This window comes from Carcharhinus amblyrhynchos, unplaced genomic scaffold (genome assembly GCF_965287045.1).
Source record: "Carcharhinus amblyrhynchos unplaced genomic scaffold, sCarAmb.v2.hapA scaffold_453, whole genome shotgun sequence".
NCBI classification, from domain to species: Eukaryota; Metazoa; Chordata; class Chondrichthyes; order Carcharhiniformes; family Carcharhinidae; genus Carcharhinus; species Carcharhinus amblyrhynchos.
The window spans coordinates 755-24222 of NW_027650193.1; the positions used below are offsets into that span (position 1 = coordinate 755).

The 23468-nt window shown below is 44.2% G+C and overlaps 1 protein-coding gene across 3 annotated transcripts; it reads left to right on the top strand.

Annotated features, from left to right (window-relative positions):
• Positions 1-2560: 2560 nt before the first annotated feature.
• On the top strand, positions 2561-23428 carry LOC145339415 (E3 ubiquitin-protein ligase TRIM50-like). Of its 3 annotated transcripts, none has more exons than XM_080183870.1 (6): positions 2561-3502; positions 8123-8218; positions 9460-9690; positions 13382-13404; positions 20130-20254; positions 22795-23428. In XM_080183870.1, the coding sequence occupies exons 1-6, from the start codon at positions 3098-3100 to the stop codon at positions 23337-23339; spliced, it is 1425 nt and encodes a 474-aa protein (XP_080039996.1). In that variant the 5' UTR covers positions 2561-3097; the 3' UTR covers positions 23340-23428. The 3 variants fall into 3 exon arrangements, with proteins under 3 accessions (XP_080039996.1, XP_080039997.1, XP_080039998.1); XM_080183871.1 differs by having other exon boundaries at positions 9493-9690; XM_080183872.1 differs by lacking the exon at positions 2561-3502 and adding an exon at positions 7782-7995.
• The last annotated feature ends 40 nt before the right edge of the window (positions 23429-23468 follow it).

The window sequence follows — 23468 nt, forward strand, 5'->3', positions numbered from 1 at the left end:
GGCTCTATTCTCTCCCCGTAGATGCTGTCAGATCTGCTGAGATTTTCCAGCATTTTCTGTTTTAGATTCCAGCTTCTGCAGTATTTTGCTTTTATTTTAGAAATGGGAAGCTGTTGAAGGAAACCCGCCAGGTTAAGTACCGTTCCCAGGGGAAAGGGACATGCATGGGCAGTTCTCCAGCACTGCCCCCGGCAGGGAAAGTGCCAGGGCTGGTCTCTCTGGGAACCTTCCTGCGAAGGGAGTTACCTAGATGCATATTGTGGGGGTGTTAGGGGCGGGGCATAGCTCTCTATGTACGGCGGTGTTCCTCTTCTTTGTTTAACCAGCGAATGCAGTACACTCTAAACAACACCCTGTACTCTGGAATCCTGACCTAGCTGGCTTTTTCAGGTCCCACCCCCCAGAGTGACCGCTTGGGACATGCCTCCAGAAGTTTTTCCTTCCTTAAGTGCTGGATGATATGGTGAGAACAGCTGGTAAGCGACATGCTGCTTTTCCTCACCTGGTCTGGCACTTAGGAGAAAGAAAGGAAAATTCGACCCAGTGTGTGGAATGATAAATATTGACATGTTTAAAAACTAGCGAGTGTGAATCAGATAACTTTCAAGTCACAATAGTTGGTTCCATTTAAACAGCAACAGCTTCCTTGAGTCAGTGTAGACACTTCTTCATTTTCACTTAAATGGAGTGTTATAAATCACTTAGCATTTTTAATACATATTCAATCATTACATAATACTACTTCAGGTAGTGTTGCAGCAATTATTTCAAACTGGAAAAAAGGCTTCTATGTCCAAGTTAAGTCTGCACCTCAGTAAAAGTCCTAGGATGAGGCTGAACAACTCGGGTAGTTTACCAGTACGATTGAAACTGTAGAATAGAGACACTTAGGGTGGGATTTTCTGGCCGCATTCGCTCCACGGCCGGACAATCCCAGCCAAGGTCAACAGACCATTCCATGGTCCGTGTACCACACGCTATGAATCCTGTGGCAGGCAGGATGTCAGTAACAAAATGAACTATATGTGAAGCACATTCATAATTGCAACCTATTTTATGCAATGCAGATGGTTGATTTGACTATTGCATTGTGCAATGTACTTATCATCTTTTTAGTTAATCAGTGTTTCTTCCGATCACTTCAGTCATTGACTGATCGGCTGTTGTCACAAGTATCTCCCGTTTTGAAGCAAAATTAATAACATATCACAGAACTACTGAGCAAAAACCGCCTGGTTCCTTAAATAGATATTCTCACTTCATGTTAATCTGTAACTAGCAATCAATGTTTTCATGTGATTGCTGGGGACATCACCCCGGGACGTGCACTTTACCAAGTGTTTTTGTTTTAGGTTTTATTATTTACCAATACTATTTTTATAAAACATCATTGTTTTTCACCTTGCTGAAGCTATTGTTTGTTATAACCTCCAGATATCTTTCAGCTTGTTTCAACAAGAGCAACTTGTATTTATATAGCACCTTTAATGTCATAAAATATCAGTGTCCAGAAGCAACATTTGCCGCTGAGTCACATTCGGACGCTGTTGTGTCCAGGTGGCTAACTCCCCTTTATTCATCCTCCTTGGAGCCTCGCAACAAAGCTTCAATTCCTTTCCCGTGAGGATATGTCTTTCCTGATTCCAAATATATTCGGAAATACATTTGGATTCAGAAAATGTATTTTCTGTCATTCAAACAAGATTTGCTTAGAGCAGAATTAGTAGCCAATACACGCACACAAAAAGAGCAAGATCTGGGCAAAATTCTGGCTTGGGCTGACAAATAACAAATAACATAATGTTATTTGTCAGGCAATGACCGTCGCCTACAAGAGAGGATACTCCAGCGACATTGCCAATGACATTATTCCCATTGCCTGACCATAGTGAGGAAGTTTCACTGCTGTGACACTGCCCATCTCTGCACCCACCTTAATCCACCTGCTGCTGAACTCGCATCCAGTCTTTTTGTTCCCTTCAACTCCACCATTCCAATGTTCCCCTGGCCAGCCTCCCATCCTTTGTGCTCCTGATTATCCATTCTTCTCCTCATCTCTTTTTCCTTGTATCTCCTGTCCCTACCTTGATTTTTTTTGGGGAATTGGAAAGGAAATTTCCAGAACTAACCTATGTGTTTTTGTCTTTCCGAGGAGATGTGACTGAGAGGTGGCCACAAACTGTGCCCAGATTGCATCAAATCCTGAAGGGTCAGGCTTATGGATTTCTCTTGTCCTTCGTCATGTAACCAGACCCCTAAAAATTCTTGCCAGCTTATTGTTTGGTTCGACATTACTGTGAAGTCATATTCATGTAAAACAGTTTTCATTTATTCATATATTTCATATAAAATGAATTTGTTCACTGCTTGACAATTCATTTTGTTTAATTATCAGTCTATTACCAGTCTAACTTTCACAGATAGATGGTCATGTGAGTGATCGAAGTATCCTGTGAAAGAAAGAGGGAAAAAAGGAAAAAAAACATATATGGTGTTGTCCACAACCTCAGGACATCTAGAGTATATCAAGAAAATATCTAAGGTGGCACAGTGGTTAGCACTGCTGCCTCACAGCGCGAGGGACCCAGGTTCAATTCTCGGCTTGGGTCACTGTGCGGAGCCTGCACGTTCTCCCCATGTCTGGGAGGGTTTCCTCCGGGTGCTCTGGTTTCCTCCCAAGTCTGAAAGATGTGCTGGTTAGGTGCATTGGCCGTGCTAAATTCTCCCTCAGTGTGCCCAAACAGGTGCCGGAGTGTGGGATTTTCGCAGTAATTTCATTGCAGTGTTAATGTAAGCCTACTTCTGACAGTAATAAGTAACTTAAATTCATAACCATGAGGTACCAGAGAGGAGCCACAAAGTTTAGAATAGAGAGGAGGAGAAAATAATAAAACTAAAGAGCGTTTGATGTTTCAAACTCAGTGAAATGACCTAATTCTGATGGAATCTATAATACATATAGAACCATCGCTCAGTCTTAATAGAAGCAAGATCATATGATTACAGTGCCCGCTGGTACCTCCCGCTGCCCTTGAAACAAAGATAAGAGCTTAAACCTGGTCAACACAAGGAGAAGATTGCATTTTAAATTTCAAACATGGCAGCGAAGCAGAATTTTCAACGGCTGGAGGACCATCTCTTGTGCCCCGTTTGCCTGGAGGTCTTCAAGCAGCCCTCCATGCTGCCGTGTGGTCACAGCTACTGCAAGAACTGCATCCTCTCTCTTTCTGGAAACCTGGCCGGCTACTTCACTTGTCCCGTGTGCCGGAAGGCAGTGGACAGCAGCAGCTCTTCCCCCAATGTCTCACTGGCCCGTGTCATTGACACCCTGACAGTAATGAGTGGGTCCGGCGGAGACCAGGAAAACTGCAGGGATCACCACAACCCGCTGAGCCTGTACTGCGAGACGGACCAACAGGTCATCTGTGGGCTCTGTGGAATCATCGGACAACACAAGCAGCATAAAATCACCCCACTCTCCAGCGTGTATGAGAGAATGAAGGTAACGACCATTATCAGTGTATGCACTATGTATTAAGTCTCAGATATTGTAGACTTTGCAAAGTTGCTTTAGATGCTATTTATGGGTGGAAATTTGTACATCAGGATAGAGTATTCACTGAAATGATTGAAGCTGCAAACATGAAATGCAATATCTGTTGTGATTTTATCACAAAAGTCAAAGGCCTGGCTGAAACAGATTGCTGTTCCTTTAGAAGTCAAGGCAAAAAGAATCCAGAATTTTTTTTTAAGGTTCACAGTGGGGAATTAGTTAATCAAGAGGCATCATAAACAACAGAGATGAGGATAATAGATTCTATCAGAATTGTGGATTGCGGGTGGAGGAACAATGGGTTCATAAAGCACGGAGGATATATGGAGACAATGATAATGGGAGGAGAACTCAGTATCAGTGTTGACCATTTGGCCAAAGACATTAAGTCTTCACTGAAGCAAAATGCTTTAGAGTGGGACAAGAGAAGATAGGCTGGCCAATCCTCCAGGATTGGCCAGGAGTCTCCAGGAATTCAGTGCAGAAGGAGGCTATTCAGCCCATTAGCGCATCTCCAGCAGAGCATCTCATCCAGACCCAACTCCCCCACTTTAACCCCAGGCATTTACCCTGCTTGACTTTTGTGGCCAGAATTGCTGCCAGTGGGGTCACTGTGTTTTGGATTAGTGGGTGGAATTTGGGAGGAGCATTTTATGTGTTTACACTACAACACCATGGGGGCAATCTTACTAAAATCATTCTAAGTGCTAAATGAGCATGAAAATAGGAGAAAATTGCACCCTTTTTTTGGGCAGGTTCCCAGATGCAGTCATACGACACTTAGAAAAAAAGAGGCAAAATGTGATTCCTGCCAGTATGGGGAGTGGGTGGAGTCTTTTCACACTGGGAAGCTGGCTGCTGAGTTGTTGGGGCGCTAATGCGTACGCATTGAGAGATTTGTCAGTCCTTCATCCCCCCCACTGGCCATCATCCCCCAACCCCATGATTGTCCCCTCCAGACATTGCAACCCCCCCCCCCCCCCCCCCCCCCCCCCAATTGCACCACACCACTCCCTGGTCCTGATCAACACCACTTGCCAATTGCTGGCCGCAGTCGTCATCCCCCCCCCCCCCAGCCAATCACTGGCCCTGATTCCCCCCCCCCCCCCCCCCCCCACTCAGCCACTCTCCGACCCTGACCCCTCCCCCCCCACCCCAGCTGATTGCTGGTCCTGATCCCCCTCACCCCCACTGACCCACAGCTAATCACAGCCTCAGCCAGTCCCTGATGCATGGTATCCCTCCTGTCTCCCCATCAGGCCCTGCCCCCTCCCCTTATGCCCCTCCTCTGCCCAAGGGCCACTGCCCACCCCTGCCCTGACCCACCAGTGAGGCCATCACATCCGCTCCCCCTCGATGGGGACCATATATGATCCTCGCCAGTGAGGACCTCCAGTGGTGAGGCCATTAAGGCAAGTGAGCCTGGACGATTGCATCTGGGACCCACTAATTAAATTGAAGTTAGCTCTTTATATTTAAATCAGTGTCATGCCCTTCCCAGGTGCGAGATGATTACACCGGTAAAACACGGCCAGTAACATTGCAAAATGTGACAAATCAGGCACCAACCCGGTTTTCTGCCTCTCACTTGATCTTAGTGGCTTGCCACTCCGATCCACCAACATGACTCCCCACCACCCCTCATGTTTCTAGGTTCTGCACTTGACTTTAAATGACCTTTTCCAGGTCACCAATGTTGTGTGAACGTAGACAGGGATTTCCCTGTCGATTTCCATCTGGCTAGCAGTATTGATGATTTGGCAAAGGCCAGGGCTGCAGGATCCTTATCTGTTTTTGAACTTGGCAAATGTTCAGGCTTCACTTTACCAGTTGGACAAAATATGGCTGGGCTCATTTAGGTGAAGAACTAACGATGGAGTATTTTCATGACCATTGCCTTGGTGACACTGGGTAACATAAGAACATAAGAAATAAGAGCAGGAGTAGGCCATCTAGCCCTTCGAGCCTGCCCCGCCATTCAGTAAGATCATGGCTGATCTGTCGTGGCTCAGTTCCACATTCCCACCCTCTCCCCATAACCCTTAATCCCCTCTCTTATCAAAAAACTATGTGTATCAGCAACAAGTAGATACCAGTTGTTTCTTATGGAGGTGCAACATCTTAACGAATTTAAGGATCCAAATGAGAATCAGAAGTTAATTGCGGCACACTGGATTAATAGTTTCACCTCATTTGCCATGTAATTGGAGGTAAAATTTTTCTTTGTTGCCAAGGATGTTAATTTTGTTAGCAGCAACTGGTATCTGATCCCTGGAGCAGCAACGACCGTTTAGAAACATAGAAATTAGAAACAGGAGTCGCCATTCGGCCCATCAAGCTGGCTGTACCATTCAATTCAATATGATCATGGCTGACCCTCTCTCTCAAATGTAGTCATGATGTGGAGATGCCGGCATTGGACTGGGGCAAACACAGTATGAAGTCTCACAACGCTAGGTTAAAGTCCAACAGGTTTATTTGGTAGCAAACATTACTAGGTTTCGGAACGCTGCTCCTTCATCAGGTGAGTCGAGTGATTCATCTGACGAAGGAGCAGCGTTCTGAAAGCTACTGGCTTCTGTTACCAAGTAAAACTGTTGGACTTTAACCTGGTGTTGTGAGACTTCTTACTGTGCCTCTCTGTCAAAGCCATCGTCCTCCTCTCTCCTCACATCCCTTGATGCCTATAGAGACATAGAAAACAATATTTCTCACTCCTTCCTCAGTATCAAATTCCCAAGCATATTTGGGATGACTGTTGAAAGCCTATGCAAAATGAGACACACTCCAGGAGGTTGGCTGGGGTCAGGACTGGGTCAGACCACCTGTCGCTCTGCCATTCTAGCGAGGAAAATCACAGCCTGTGCACCTTAAGTCATTAAATCCTGCGATTCATCATATATCTAAGCATATATTGGGTAGTAAACAAGGGCAGGAATCATGGCTAATGTTTCCTATTCACTGCCATTTCTGAGACCGTGTTAATTATTAAGCCCTGGCAGGGAACAATGACCAAACTGTAAGGACTTAAGAAATAGGAGCAGAAGTAGACCATTCAGCCCTTCGAGCCTGCTCTGCCATTCAACATGGGATCTTGGGCTTCAACTCCATTTCCCCTCCCACTCCCCATATCCCTTGATTCCTTGAGAGACCAACAATCTGTCCATTCCAACCTTAACTGTATTCAACTAAGGAACAACCGTAACTCTCTGGCGTAGAGAATTCCAAAGATTTTCAATCCTTTGAGTGAAGAAATTTCTCCTCCTTTCAGTCTGAAATGATCGGTCCTCTATCCAGAGACTGTGCTTTAGGTTCCCTGACCAGCGGAAAAATTCTCTTGGTGTTCACCCTATCAAGTCCTTTGTCTCAGTCTGTGTATATCCGTGAGTGTCTGTGAGCGTGAGTGTCTGTGAGTGTGACTGTGTGAGCGTGTGTGTCGGTGAGTGTGACTGTGTGAGCGTGAGTGTCTTTGAGCTTGTGTGTCTGTGAGTGTGATTGTGTGAGTGTGTGAGCGTGTGTGTCGGTCTGTGTGACTGTGAGCATGTGTGTCTGTGAGTGTGACTGTGTGAGTGTGTGTGTCTGTGACTGTGTGAGCGTGTGTGTCTGTGAGTGTGACTGTGTGAGCGTGTGTCTGTGAGTGTGACTGTGTGAGCGTGTGTCTGTGAGTGTGACTGTGTGAGCGTGTGTGTGTGTCTGTGTCTGCGTGAGTTCATGTCTGTGTAAGTGCGTGTCTCCGTGTATGTGTGATGGATGAGTCTGAGCAGTTAGAGACCACTGTATCTCCAAACAATGAGAATAAATAGTACATGCTTCAAGTTCGTTGGAAGTTATTCTTTAACAAAACATCCGTTAAACGTGATATGTAAATACTTTGCTCTACAAATTATTCCTGTTGAGTTTAGTGGGACAATGCTTTGCGTGTTTATATAGTCCACATCTATCTGTAATTTTAGTAGTGACATTCACCCATTTAAAATTATTCATTGAATGGCATGCGCCTGTAAAATGGTTATTACTTTTGAGCCTCTTTGCTGCTCTGTAGTTGACTATCTGTCCTGTTTACATTTGTGAAACTTCCTTAAAAAGACCATTTTCAATATTTTGACTCTCTGCACCAGCTAATGGTTGGGAGCTAGCTAAGATAGGTTGGGTAAACTACTGGACCACAGGATTTTGGGCCAGAATTGTACGTATTTTGGTTAGGACAGAGAACATGTGTCAATTCCCCTTTGAGCTGCCATAGCACCATATAATGCTGACACCATGTATGTATAATACAGATGTAACACCATGCAATTGTAGCTATGAGTCGAATTTCTTTGAATCCTGAAGTGGCTTCGGATGCAACATGGGCACATATTGTAATCCCACCATTCGCCCTCAACAATACTTCAAAATTTCTACAACCAATAGATGCAAGAATGAATGCCACCGTCTCACAGGTGAGTGTGACAAAGGAAAGAAGTTTGTCGCAGGGAACACGTCCTGAATTAAAATCCTTGCAGGCAGGACAGAGTGACTGTGAAGAAGTATTAATTGCCATCTAATTGATATTACATTCCTTTACAGGAACAAGTTGCTTTGCTCATAACAGGAGCTCAGATGCAAAAGAACAACATGGAGAGGCAAATGAGCAAGCTGATACACAACAAGAGTCGCGTCATTGTGAGTCCAGTAACACTGCAGAGTGTTCATATGGTTCAGTTCCTGCTGCTTCGAAGAGACCACATTTACGCTCTTCCTCCACTCCAGAACTTCCTCCAGAGTGTGGTGACTAGGGGATTTTCACAGTAACTTTGTTGCAGTGTTGAGTGTAAGCCTACCTTGTGACACTAATAAATAAAATCTTTAAACATTACTCAATCTCTCCCTACAAGAAAATCCCTCCATACCCAGGATCAATCCAGTGAACTTTCACTGGACTGCCACCAATGCCACTATATCTTTCCTTAGATAAGGGGACAAAAACTGTTCACAGTATTCCAGATGTGGTCTTACTAGTTAAAAGCAGATTACTGCAGATGGTCTTAACTAGTGCCTTGTATAGTTTTTTAAAGTTTAAAAAAAAATTAGTGTCACGAGTAGGCTTATATTAACACTGCAATGAAGTTATTGTGAAAATTCCCTAGTCACCACACTCCAGCCCCTGTTTGGATACATTGAGGGAGAATTTAGCATGGCCAATGCACCTAACCCACACATTTTTCGGATTGTGGGAGTAAATCGGAGCACCCGGAGGAAACCTACGGGGAGAATGTGCAGACTCCGCACAGACAGTGACCCAATCTGGGAGTTAAACCTGGTTCTCTGGCGCTGTGAGGCAGCAGCGCTAACCACTGTGCCACTGTGGCGCCCACAAGACTTCCCTATTTTTGTACTTCATTCCCTTTGAAATAAAGGCCAACTTTCCATTTGCCTTCCCTGTTACCTGCTAAACTTGCACGCTGCTTTTTGTGATTGATGAATCACTGTTTGTTCTCCCTATGGGGACCATTGAATACAAGTTCTCCTGGTAACAGGCAGTGGTCTTCCAGGATTGGGCCTGCTGAATTGTAGTCTCAGACAGGGACTAGTGTGTATACACCACGATAGTGGTTTTACTTTGCATTCAGTAATAAGCTATGTTCCTTTCCAGTTGGCCATCCTGAGTCATTACACATGACCTTATTGAGTGGTAGAACAGGCTTGATGGGCTGAATGACTCATTGCTACTACATCTTATGTTATGTCATGGCCCCTCTGACGTTTCTCATCATATTCCTCCTGAGCACCAGGTACAATTGTCCTAAATGCTAACACTACTGCTCCACGTGTTCCCCATAACCCTCTGGCTTCCCGTGCTTCTAATATTTATTCAGATTTCCCTCAAGAGAATCCTACCTTTTATGTTGTCTGTATTTCACCAGAATGAATCTGATGTCTTTAAATTGGTGATTCAGAAAGAGTTCCAGGAACTCAGAAGTTTTGTTGATGACGAAGAGGCCAACATCATCCAGACCATACAGTTCAAATGTACCAGTGCTGTTGAGTCAATCGATGAACAATTGGAAGACATGTCCAAAATTTTAAAGCAGTTTGCTGAAGTTGAAATTTCTTTGAAAAAGCTGAGCAACGAAAATCACTTGGATTTCATAAGAGTGAGTACAATTAATCTGCCTCAATCCATCTTGGAATGAGATTTAACACACAAGATAACGGAGCTGTGGAAATGGATTCATGTTTGGAAGAAAACAAATAGAAAATAAATTTGGGAAGAAATGTAGAAAGTTGTTGGGTACAGGGAATGTGGTGGTGTAGTGCTGAACATAGAATCATACAATCATAGAATCCTATAGTGCAGAAGGAGGCTATTCAGCCCATTGAATCTGCACCAATCACAATCCCACCCAAGCCCTATCCCCATTACTCCATGCATTTACCTTAGCGAGTCACTAAGAGGCAAGTTAACATACAATTAGAAGGTCCACTAATTCTAATCCCATCCACAAATGTCATTAAGATGTTCCTTGAAGACATCCTATTGGTCCTTGCTAGGGTTATTCAAAAATAGACCACATTTAGAGTATAAAGTAATATCCAGACCAGAATGCTTAATAGAAACACATTGCCTGATCTTGGGATCTGGTCAGTTTTCTTACTGTTGAGCAATTAGGATGGAAAGTAAGTTGAATATATAGATTAGCACCTCAGTAAAATGAAAGGCTACATGGGGAAATGGTGATTAGGCACCAAGCAACCACTAATCAGGTTCACTAGTGAAATGATTACGTTTAACACAGCACTAATGAATCAAATGTGAGGCGGTCTTGAGGTGCAGTGGTTACCATTCCCAGCCTCTGAGATTTCAGCTCCTGGTTTGAATCCCAGTCCAAGACTTGATGGCCACAGAAGATGTGTTCATACCGTGGTCAAAGCAGATCAGTTATCATCCTGTGATTTCTTACCAGCAATCCTAAAGCAGGTGGTAAGGGTGGGAGGGTGTTCTGGCCAAGCTATTCTTGGTGCTGAGTGGAGCCTCTCAAACTAAAGCCTCAGACTTGTGATGAATAACTAGCTAAGGAGACAAAGGTAAACATGTTCTTTGCCTGCTTCATGTGTCACTGGGCATGGGAAAGCTCCAAGTCTAATGGATTAAACACTTCATAATTGAAGAAAACCCAAGGGCTCATGGTTAACTGCACAATTGATGTGGTATTGAGTCATTTTGGTCATGTTCAATTCTTTGTTGTCTTCGTCTGTCTTGACTAAAATATTCCAGTGGCCTCAGCTCTCTTGGTTAAGTTGTGGGGGAAGCTTAGCGAGGGATTTGATTCCTGATTATTGTCCAGTGATTGTTGGAAAAGGCAGGTAAGACACCCTACATAATTAAACAGCTTATCAACATCTGTGATATAAGCTCATGCACAAAGTGGCCAATCGAGTAGCGTCTTCCTGTCCCATGGAATCATAGAATCCTACAGTGCAGAAAAAGGCCATTTGGCCCATTGATTTGGCCCACAATCTCACCCAGGCTCTGTCCCCTTAACCCCATGTATTTACCCTAGCTAGTCCCCCTGACACTAAGTGGCAATTTAGCACGGCCAATCCATCTAACCCACACATTTTTGGAGTGTGGGAGGAAACCCACGCAAACGCAGGGAGAATATGGAAACTCCACAAGGACAGTGACCCAAGCCAGGAATCGAACCCGGGTCCCTGGCGCTGTGAGGCAGCAGTGCTAACCACTGTGCAACTGTGCCAGGCCTGGTAAGAGATACAAGTCTCAAGCAAGGAAAAAGGACATTTTGAAAACATTAATCATGTGATAATCCAAAATAATAGGCAGCAATGTTTGAGAAGTTTATCTACAGTCCAGTATGTGATGCACAACACTGACATGTCCACTTTTGTCCATTTTGTTTTCTGTGATTAAGATTTTCTCTTGTTCCGACCATGCTGGTTTCAAAGTGTGTGGTTGTCACATTTCACAATGGGTTTTTGGACTGTGCAATGTTTGTTAGGTTTCCGAATGAATATTTTGTTCCTTAAGTTTTTATTCTGAAGTTATTCTGATGCTATTCCTCTCAGCTCTGCTGTCCTCCTCCCTATCCTTAGCTTTAGAAAACAAGTTGTCTAACTTGTGTACAATATGTTTGACCAATCAGAGTTTATCTGTGTTATTACCAGTCATATGGCCTTTGCAACCTCACTTCCATAAATGCCTTTGGTGGAACCTTACCAGCTGCATTATGTCAGCAATTTTCACAAATTCACTGGGCTCCAAACTATATGTTACCCGCCAAATTTGCTAAAAGCCAATTTCCTATCATTTGACCTAGACTTTCCCCCAATATTGAGCAATGGATGTGTGAAATAATCCACAGATTACAAAGATAAACTTATTTCCATGAAATACAAAGAAAAATACTTGTATGGTTGATACGTCATGTATGAAATCCTGTTAATTCAGTAACTCGGGAGAAACCCCTGGTTGTGACTTGCCTGTCTCACGTGTCACTGGACACGGGAATGCTCAAAGTTTCGTACTTGGCACATCCATTAGTTTGGAGTTGGAAGCAACGAAGGATTTCAACTTTGTGAAATGTGGCGGCTTGGTACTACGCATCAAAGCATTGGCATGGCGCAGTATTCTGTCGGAACACAGGTTTGACCCTGAACACTTTTACTTTTCTCCCCCTACCTGCAGGAACTCTGAGTGGGGCACACACACATCAGACAGCACAGGATGAATTGTCAAAACCTCGGTCGGAGTCGTGGGTGGTGGGGTAATACAGGGAAACCACATCAGGATGCTCCTTCCTGCCACTGGGGGAGTTTCCCAGGGTGGGACTCGGCAACCCCAGAGGAAGATAGTGAATTAAGATCCCACTTAAGGACCAGTTTTCAACGGCCTGCCAGCTCATCAGCGGCAACTTCTCACCAGGAGGTTAATGGGCCACCCACAGGCTATACTTGAATGCCAGCAAGACTTACAGGGGGGCACAAGAGCATCCTTTCATCCTAAGGCTCCTCAGAATTGGCTGCCTTCTTTAATCAAAAAAGGTGCTGGCCTTCATTATCTCCTCCATTTTGAAGCACTCTCTCAGTCTCCCCCTTCTCCAACAGTGTCACATCTTCCATTTTGTGGCTGAAGGGTTGGCGTAGGATCGCCAACCCTTAAGGATTGGCGATCAATTGAAGATCAATCCCCTCGACACTGCTATGGGCATCCCTGGAGGGAAAAACCATTGGGACCTTCAAAAAAGATTGCCTCTGTGTCATTGACTGTGAACATTTCTCTTTGCCAGCCAGTTTTGATTGGAAATGTGGGGGAAAGGCTGTTTGACTGACAGCCAAGCTTCATCAAATTGGATGAAGGGGATTTTTGCTTTCCAATTGATGTAGGAAGACAGTGTGTCCCAAGGGAGGATGTGTCAGCCTAATAATGGCTGTGGTGGTGGTGGTGGCAGCAGGGGGGCGCAAATCACGTGATGAAGCCAATGCATTTAATCACAGTTGGTCCCCAATTGGGATGCCTGGAAGCAGCATCTTAATTGGCTGCCAAGGTGACTGACAACCGACCCAGGGCCGCTCCCAGCCCCGTTACCCACACAGAATTAGGGCCAATGTTTCGAATCACCCAACAAAATTGGAGCCCAGCATCTCTGTTGGATCAGCGACTTGTGGCTGATGTTGGCAGTGATTAACTCACTCGCTGGTTTCCTGGATTTGCAGGGCGTGTGTCCTTGGATTATGGAGGTGAGATTAATAGATAAGTAAGAGTTAACATCTGATCTTTGTATTTATCTCTTCCAAATCTTTTAATTATATTTTCTATACATTTTTCAGAAGTACAGTTCAATTGTTTCAAGGTAAGAGTAATCTGTGATTTCTCTGTTACATTATTGGGTGCTGGGGAGGGATGAAGTTAAAGGGGTTCTTGACTGTATTGATGCTAGACTCTTGTTGCCATTACCTGAAATCTGAGAAACCTCTCGATGTTCGGAGGGAGCAAACCACCGATGCCTGGTGCAGTGCCAGGTGATATGACTCCCAACCCAGGCCGCTCAGAAATAACTGAGCCCAACACTGGCCTTGGCACCCTTTATTTGGGATGCAGCAAATAAAATTTAGCAAAGATTCTTATTCTTGATCACTGCTTTGTGACCCTGCCTTCGGAGCAAGTCTGAGTACCGGCCACAGTCACATAGGCTGATGACTACTCAGGCACGAACAATTACACACACTCTCACTCACTCACATTGGGAGTATTTTCTACTGGCAAGCAGGAGGGAAAAGGATGGCTGGGCTAAGGTGGAAGCAGTGGAGAAAGTGAAGGAAGAAGACTCTATAGGATGGTGGTTGTAGCGGCAGTGTGGTTGGGATAGTGATACAGTGATAAGCGAGTCATTGTTTTTATTTGGTGCCTCCCTCTTGGTGCTCATTCTGACTGGATGTGTGACCTGCTGTTCCGGCGCCTCAGGCCCATTATGGGCAGCAACCTCTCCACCACCGGTTCAAACATCTTTCAGAGAGGGCTGATGAGCCTTGAGCACTGCTTGTGGGAAGGACTGTGTGCCCTCTGTGCTGGCCACCCACATTAACAAATTTGCAGGTTGTCTTTGTGCACTCAAGAGCGTCCATCAGCCCTTTACTGAGCAGATTAGCAGGTGACTGCTGGAATGGTTCTCTAAACCGATAATAAATCAATGGTTTGCAGTAAGATGTTCATTACTGGGTAACAAGAGGGCACAGCCTCAAAATAAGGGTGGGGGGAGGGGGCGGTTTAGATCAGAGTTGAGGAGGAACTTCTTCACTCAAAGGGTGGTCAATCTCTGGAATTCTCTGCCCGTTGAAGTGGTGGAGGCTACCTCCCTAAATATATTTAAGTCACAAGTAGATAGGTTTCTGATAGACAAGGGAATTAAGGGTTATGGGGAGAAAGCAGGAAAGTGGAACTGATCCACTTCAGATCAGCCATGATCTTATTGAATGGCGGGGCAGGCTCGAAGGGCTAGATGGCCTACTCCTGCTCCTATTTCTCATGTTCTTATGTTATTGATTCAATGTTTGCAAATTCCTCATCACTGAAGGAACTGGCTATTTAATCCCTTTAAACTGTTTAAGTAAGTCATTATCCTACACCCCACTGCCTTCCATGTGTATTCCGAATGCATCGTAAATTCACTGATGAAACTCTTATCAGGTAAAGTAAGTCTCTCCTTACTGTCAGTTTTTCATTAATTGTGGTCGTGATAACACTTCTTCATTTCACACGCTGGAGCAGTTTGAAGATTTTAGAGTAACAATTATAAAAACTGAAACATCCCTAACCAGAATAGAAATCCAGAAGTTGGGAATAATCAGAAACTGGTTAATGTTAACTCCTAGTGGGAATATACACAGAGTAAAATTGTGAAGCTGATTGGAAGTGTCTGTGTCCTGCTGGTAGGCTGCATTAAAAATACAAGAGTTGGCAAATCATGTTGCAGCTATATTAAACTTGGTTAGGCCATATTTGGAATATTGTGTGCAGTTCTGGTTGCCACGCTAACAGAAGGACGTGGAAGCTTTGGAGAGAGTGCAAAGAAAGTTCACCAGAATGTTTTCTGGTCTCGAGGGTGTTGACTATGAGGAGAGGTCGAATAAACTAGGATTGTTTTCACTGGAAAGATGGAGGCTGAGGGGAGATAGAGGTCTACATAGACAGTTGGATAGTCAAAAGCTTTTTCCCAGGATGGATGTGTCAGTTACAGGGGGGCACAGGTTCAAGATGAAAGGGGGAAAGTTTAAGGGAGATATAGGGGGGATGTTTTTCATGCAGAGCATGGTGGGTGCCTGGAATGCATTGCCAGAGGAAGTGGTGGAAGTAGGCATATTTAAGAGGCATCTGGATGAGTGCATGGATGGGGGCGGAATTGAGGGATACTGTCCGAGTAAGGACGGAAGGGGTTTTTTTAGATTAGTTAGGACATCATGATTAGCATGGGCTTGGAGAACCGAAGGGCCTGCTCGTTCCTGTGCTGTACTTTTTTGTACTTTGTGCCCGACCTGTTTCAAGACATAATGTCCTAACACGTTTTCTTCCATTAGATTGAAATAGCTACTACGTCTGTGTGAATGAACATTGGTGTGAGCAATAATTAAGTAAGATCAAGTGCTAATGTTAAGAGAGATGACCGCTAGATAAGAGAGGTCATCAAATTTGGAGATTGGTAAAATGTATTTGCTTTAGTACAAGTGTGTATGGGTGTATGAATTCCTCATTGATTAGATGAGTTCCTTTGTATCAGGCTGGTCCTGCTGTGTAAAACTGCAGATGATTCTTATCACAGCCTCAGTGCTTACACAAGTCATTACCCATTACACAATAAGTGTTACTCATGCACTCCGACTAAGCCAAGAGCAAACAGTTTATCACACAAATAAACTTACTAGCTCAGCCAGTGAATGATTACAGTATTTACATAGTAAAAGGTGTTTACTATTTCTAGTGCAGTGACTTTGCTCATATGACTCCGTGGAGTGTTTTCAGTGCTAAATGCAACTGTGACCATCTGAAAGAAGTATGTATGGGAGGTCAAGTCTCTTTTGGCAAGGAGATAATGTTAAACTTGGACATTGCTTTGGCCAGTGTTAGATTAGTTCTGGGCAATACATTCTCGGAAGGATGTTGGAAAGGTGCAGGGATGATACATAAGTAATCATGAAGTTACAAAAAAAAAGTTTCAAATTTAGAACCATTTTTCACTGTTATAAAGGAGTTTCAAAATTCTCAATGTACTGGAGAGAGGGAATAGCTGACAATTGTTGCCACTCATTGGTGAATTGGATTGGAATATCACTAGAAGAATGAAAGGGGAAGAAGAAGGTTTTACATTTGAGAATTAATTGAACATGGAAAGTTTGATCATGAATTGAGGCAAACTATAACATCTATATTTCACACCAGAGAATGTAATAGAAAATGGAGAAATGGCAGTTTCGTTGTATTGGATTACATAGATCGAGGCTTCTGGGCAGCAGTGGCGTGAGATTTTAAAAAATAATTGCAGTCATCAAAGTAAAGAATCAGCCATTGGCGTGAAACTGGAGTGGAGCAGCAATATAAATAGTGGGGAGTGGAGCAGCAATATAAATAGTGGGGAGTGGAGCAGCAATATAAATAGTGGGGAGTGGAGCAGCAATATAAATAGTGGGGAGTGGAGCAGCAATATAAATAGTGGGGAGTGGAGCAGCAATATAAATAGTGGGGAGTGGAGCAGCAATATAAATAGTGGGGAGTGGAGCAGCAATATAAATACTGGGTAATGAAGCAGCAGTATAAGTACTGGGGAATGGAGCAGCAATATAAATACTGGGGAATGGAGCAGCAGTATAAATACTGGGGAATGAAGCAGCAATATAAATACTGGGGAGTGGAGCAGCAGTATAAATACTGGGTCGTGAAGCAGCAATATAAATACTGGGGAGTGGAGTAGCAGTATAAATACTGGGTAATGAAGCAGCAATATAAATACTGGGGAATGGAGCAGCAATATAAATACTGGGTAATGAAGCAGCAATATAAATACTGGGGAATGGAGCAGCAATATAAATACTGGGGAATGGAGCAGCAATATAAATACTGGGGAGTGGAGCGGCAGTATAAATACTGGGGAGTGGAGCGGCAGTATAAATACTGGGGAGTGGAGCAGCAGTATAAATACTGGGGAGTGGAGCAGCAGTATAAATACTGGGTAATGAAGCAGCAATATAAATACTGGGGAATGGAGCAGCAATATAAATACTGGGTAATGAAGCAGCAATATAAATACTGGGGAATGGAGCAGCAATATAAATACTGGGTAATGAAGCAGCAGTATAAATAGTGGGGAGTGGAGCGGCAGTATAAATACTGGGGAGTGGAGCAGCAGTATAAATACTGGGGAATGGAGCAGCAATATAAATACTGGGGAATGGAGCAGCAATATAAATACTGGGGAGTGGAGCGGCAGTATAAATACTGGGGAGTGGAGCGGCAGTATAAATACTGGGGAGTGGAGCAGCAGTATAAATACTGGGGAGTGGAGCAGCAGTATAAATACTGGGGAGTGGAGCAGCAACATAAATACTGGGGAGTGGAGCAGCAGTATAAATACTGGGGAGTGGAGCGGCAACATAAATACTGGGGAGTGGAGCGGCAACATAAATACTGGGGAGTGGAGCGGCAGTATAAATACTGGGGAGTGGAGCGGCAGTATAAATACTGGGGGGTGGAGCGGCAGTATAGATACTGGGGAGTGGAGCGGCAGTATAGATACTGGGGAGTGGAGCGGCAGTATAGATACTGGGGGGTGGAGCGGCAGTATAGATACTGGGGAGTGGAGCGGCAGTGTGAACGGTGTGGAGTGGAGCGGCAGTGTGAACGGTGTGGAGTGGAGCGGCAGTGTGAACGGTGTGGAGCGGAGCGGCAGTGTGAACGGTGTGGCTACAACCACAGACTGGAATTCTGAAGTGGGCAGCTCACCTTCTGACTCTCCAAAGTCTGTCCATCATCTATTGGGCACGAGTCTGGAATGTAGTGGATTGGCAAAGCTTCCCTTTAGAGAAGGGAAGGTTCAGAGGAAATTTGATTGAGGTGTTCAAAATCATTAGGGGTCTGGACAGAGTAGATAGCAAGAAACCTTGCCTGTTGGTGGAAGGGCTGAGAACCAGAGGACACCAATTTAAGATAATTTCCAAAAGACCAGAGGTGAGATGAGGAAATCTTCTACATGGTGGGTGGTTAGGATCTGGAATGCACTGCTTGAGGTATGAGCAGATCAGGCCATTCGGTCCATCGAGTCTGCTCCACCATTCAATCATGGCTGATATGATTCTCATCCCCATTCTCCTGCTTTCTCCCCGTAAGCCTTGATTCCCTTATTGATCAAGAACCTATCTATCTCTGTCTTAAAGACACTCAATGACCTGGCCTCCACAGGCCTCTGTGACAATGAGTTCCACAGATTCACTACCCTCTGGCTGAAAAAAATCCTCCTGATCTCAGTTTTAAAGGAATGTCCCTTCACTCTGAGGTGTACCCTCGAGTTCTAGTCTCTCCCACTAGAATAAATACCCTGTCCATGTCCACTCTATCCAGGCCTTGCAGTATCCTGTAAATTTCAATTAGATCACCCCCACATCCTTCCAAACTCCATCGAGTATGGCCGAAACTCCTCAACTGCTCCTCATATGACAAACCCTTCATCCCTGGGATTATTCTTGTGAATCTCCTCCGGACATCCTCCAGTGTCGATGACTATACCGATATTTATTGTCCATCCCTAATTGCATCTTTGCACAGGGACTGCGGTCTTGATGTTCATTCCTTATTCACAATGGGTGGTGAGGTCATTAAACAAGGGGAAACTATTTTTAAAAAATACTTCCACGGGATTTGGTGCATCGCTGGTTAGGCCAACATTCATTACCCAACCTTAATTGCTCTTGAGAAGGTGTTGGTGAACTGCCTTCTTGAATAGTTGCAATCCATGTGTTGTGTGCACACCTGGAGTGCTGTTAGGAAGGGACTTCCAGGATTTTGAGCCAACGCCAGTGAAAGAATGGTGATATATTTTCAAATCAGGATGGTGTGTTGCTTTGAGGGTAATTTGCAGGAGGTGATGCATCTGCTGCCCTTGTCTCTCTAGATGGTAGAGGTTGTGGGTTTGGAAGGTGTTGTCAAAGGAGCCTTAGTGAGCTCCTTTGATGAAATGCATCTTGTAGATAGTACACACTGCTGCCATTGTGTGTCAAAGGTGGAGGGATTGGATGTTTAAGATGGTGGATAAGTTGTCAATCAAGTGGGCTGCATTGTCTTGGATGGTGTCGAACTTCTTAAGTGCAAATGGAGCTGCGCTCATCCAGGCTTGGGCTTTGTAGATAGTGGACAGGCTTTAGGGAGTGAGGAGGTGAGTTACTTGCTGCAGGGTTCCCAGTCTCTGACCTGCCCCTGACCCAAAGCCACAGTATTTATATGGCTGGTCCAGTTCACTTTCTGGTCAGTGGTAATACCCAGAATGTTGATAGTGGGATGGAGACAGATTCATTGTGGCTTTCAAAAGGGGATTGGATAATTATTTGAAGAAAACATCATTTGCAGGGCTCTGAGGAAAAGGCAGGGGACTGAGACTAGCTGAGTAGCTTTTACACAGCCAGTACAGGCCGAATGGCCTCTTTCTGTGCTGTTACTGTGCTATTACTCTCGAATTCTGTGAATGCAAGACACTCAGAGACATGCAGAATTCCTGGTGTCTCCCTCTGTGACAATAAAGATTACAAAACATATTTCCCCTTTAATTGTGGATTCATCCTTATTCACTAACAGTAGATCAATCTTTGATTTGATTTGTTGTTGTCAGATGTATTAGTATACAGTGAAAAGTATTGTTTCTTGCGTGCTATACAGACAAAGCATACTGTACATAGAGAAGGAAATGAGAGAGTGCAGAATTTAGTGTTATAGTCATAGCTAGGGTGTAGAGAAAGATCAACTTAGTGCAATCAGCTTGTTGTCACCTGTTCAAAAAGGCATGAAGCATCGCAAACTAACGTGTTTTTGATTCTTTTTTAGTTGCAAACAGGAGCCACAGCCTGAGTCAGACAAAAACTTCAGCACCATTTCCTTCAAGCCTGGCTTTAGACATGACGACATCAAACTGACAGTCTGGAAAAAGCTGCAGAAGAGGATTTTACCAGGTGGGTTTGACTGGTGGGATCATGTTAACAAGTGAAATTATGCAGAAGAATGGTTTTTAACAGGTAAGAGTGAGTAAAGGCATCAGGTGAGTAGTTAGGAGTGAGTAAAGAGATTATTACTGAGTATGTTTGGTGCTTCAATAACAATAGAACTTACAGATTCGTTTATTTATCAGAAAAGGTACTACTGCTAGTTCATGATCAATGTTACCTCCAGGAGGATAGAATCCCTACAATGCAGAAGGAGGCCATTCTGCCCTTCGAGTCTGCACCGACCACAATCCCACCCAGGCCCTATCCCTGTTGCTCCACATATTTACCCTGCTAATCCCCCTGACACTAAGGGCAATTCATCATGGCCAATCCACCTAACCCGCACATCTTTGGACTGTGGGAGGAAGCTAGAGCACCCGGAGGAAACACACACACACACACACACACACACACACACACACACACACACACATACGGGGAGAATGTGCAAACCTGACACAGACAGTGACCCGAGGTTGGAATTGAACCTGGGTCTCTGGTGCTGTGAGGCAGCAGTGCTAACCACTGTGCCGCCCCATATGTATAGGAGGATCGTGCTGGGGTTACATAAAATAATGAGGCTCACAAACCCTGATCTAGTGTTGAATAACCTGCTTTGGTGGTGTAATTATGACACAACATGTAAATCACACTTCTCTCTGACTTATTGTCGTAGTGTAAAATGGGCAGTTTGACAGCCCATTTTATATCTCTGCTATCCTTACATCCACAGTGTCATTCTCTTATCAATGCTGTGGCCAAAATCCTCAAATTCCAAATCTGAAACCAGTGTTGAAAAACCACCAGCACCAAGATTGCAGTGATCCAAGGAGAAAGCTCACCACCTCCTTCTTCGGGATAGAGGGGAAAGAAATGCCAGTGTCAGTCCCATCCTCAAGTAAATGATCGAAAAATAATAGTGTAATAGTCTGTACCTCCTGTGGGGTAATGCAGTGAAAGACAATACACCAAATACACAAAGGAGACACGGAGGAGATGTGCTCCTGATATGTTTCAATCCACATGACTGTGATGTGACAGGAATTGAAACTACCAGATTAGTTCTGAATTTAGAACAGCTTTGGGCTGTTGTTCTACACTTAGAACTGGGATGTTCCACACTCATTACAGACCTGAGTCAGCAGAAAGAGATTTTAATTAATTGAATCTATCCTATACTCTACTGCAGGACTAGGAGTTAAATTCTGGTAGACTTCCCTCTCTGGGTGCCCATTGCGCATTGGAGATGAGACAATTGTCTGTATTTTCCCCCTCCAGGCTGTTCATCTGTCTCAGCCTTAAAAACACTCAATGATAAAGCTCCTACAACCCTCTGAGACAGAAAATTCTGAAGATTCACCATCCTCTGAATGAAGAAATTTCTCCTCATCCGTCCTAAATTAACCTGATACTGTGCCTCTCTGTTCAAGATTCCCCAGTCAGAAGAAACAACCTCCCTCTCGAGCCCCTTCAGATTCTTGTCTGTTTCAATGAGTTCACTTCTCATTCATATTAACGTCAGAGAGTATCAGTCCAATTTACTCAGCCTCTCGTCATTGGACAACCCTCTCACCCCAAGAACCAATCCAGTGAACGTTCACTATACCACCACCAAAACAAGTATATCCTACCTTAAATATGAGACGAAAATTACTCTCAGGTTTATTTTTAATTCATTTGAGGGACATGTGCATCACTGGCTAGTCAGTATTTAGTGCCCATCCCTATTTGTCCTTGAACTGATGGCTTGCTAGCCATTTCAGAGGGCAGTTGAGAGTCAACCACATTGCTGTGGTTCTGGATTCACATGTAGGCCAAACCAGGTAAGGCAAATTTCCTTCCCTAAAGGACACTAGTGAACCAGATGAGTTTTTCCGACATCGACAATGGTTTCATGGTCATCAGTAGATTCTTAATTCCAGATTTTTTTATTGAATTCAAATTTTGCCATCTACTGTGGCGGGATTCGAACCCAGGTCCCCAGAACATTAGCTGAGTTTCTGGATTAATAGTCTAGCGATAACACTGTTAGGCCATCGCCTCCCCGTGATATCTAGTCCATGTCGTCTGCTGGGTGAAAATTGTTGTCACATCAAAGTTGTGTACAACTGTAACAAGTTGCCTTGATTCTTGTACTCCAGTCCCCTTCCAGTAAAAGCTAACATGCCATTTTCCTTCTTAATTTCTGAGACAGTTCAAGAGAAAGGCCCATCACCACCTTTCCAGTTGCAATCAGGGTTGGGTAATAAATGTTGCCCTTGTTAGGTGCATTCCTAAAATGAATTTGAAAATAAAACAATTTTTCAACATGCTCCCCATTTTAGCATCCCGCCGCCCCCCCCCCCACTCCAACCAAAGGATGATCATTGATGTTGTATAACCAGTAGTGAATGTAAACTCATAAAATCCATACCTAGAATTTAATATTTATCTTCTGTAATTCAGGTTGGAAGTTTTCTCCAAGTTGATAGATTACTCTGTGGAATTGTTTTTCTGATTGCTTTCAGAACCAGAGGAATTAAAACTGGATCCCAGCAGCGCGCACCCAATTCTGGTCATAACCAACGGTAGCACCAAGGTAGAATGTGGGACGTACCTCAAGCGCTTGTCAATAATACAGGAGCGATTTGACTACAACACCTGTGTCCTGGCCAACAAAGGCTTTTCCTCTGGCAAGCACTATTGGCAAGTCATTGTCAACGACAAGATGAAGTGGCGTCTTGGTGTCATCAAAGGGACTACTGGCCGCAAAGGAAGGCTGAACAAGACTCCAGAGAATGGAGTCTGGATGATTGGAGTGAAGGAAGGAAAGATTTATGAGGCGTACAAGAATCCCAAAATCCAGCTCACTCTCTTTGTGAGGCCGCGGAAGATTGGCGTGTTCCTGGATTATGAGGGAAGGCGACTCTCATTCTACAACGTGGATAATCCCGATGAGCTCAGCTTGATCTACACTTTTGACGCAGACTTTCAGGGGAAGATTTATCCCATTTTTGACCTTTGCTGTGTTGACAGAACTGATTTGGCACCTATCACACTTTGCCGTGTATAAACGCCTCCAGCCGCTCTGCTAGAAGCAACACGCATGGTCGATAACTTCAGTATGATATCATGACGGCTATTTTGGTATCATAATTACTGCCACCTGATTTGGAACATGGTTTGCCCAATGAAACGCAAC

What these genes read in the sequence shown, in the direction of transcription:
- LOC145339415 (XM_080183870.1), top strand. Translation starts at nt 3,098, where the DNA reads ATGGCAGCGAAGCAGAATTTTCAACGGCTGGAGGACCATCTCTTGTGC. An exon ending in GCGTGTATGAGAGAATGAAG is followed by an intron (nt 3,503 to 8,122) that starts GTAACGACCATT and finishes ATTCCTTTACAG; the next exon opens with GAACAAGTTGCTTTGCTCAT. An exon ending in GCAGAAGAGGATTTTACCAG is followed by an intron (nt 20,255 to 22,794) that starts GTGGGTTTGACT and finishes GATTGCTTTCAG; the next exon opens with AACCAGAGGAATTAAAACTG.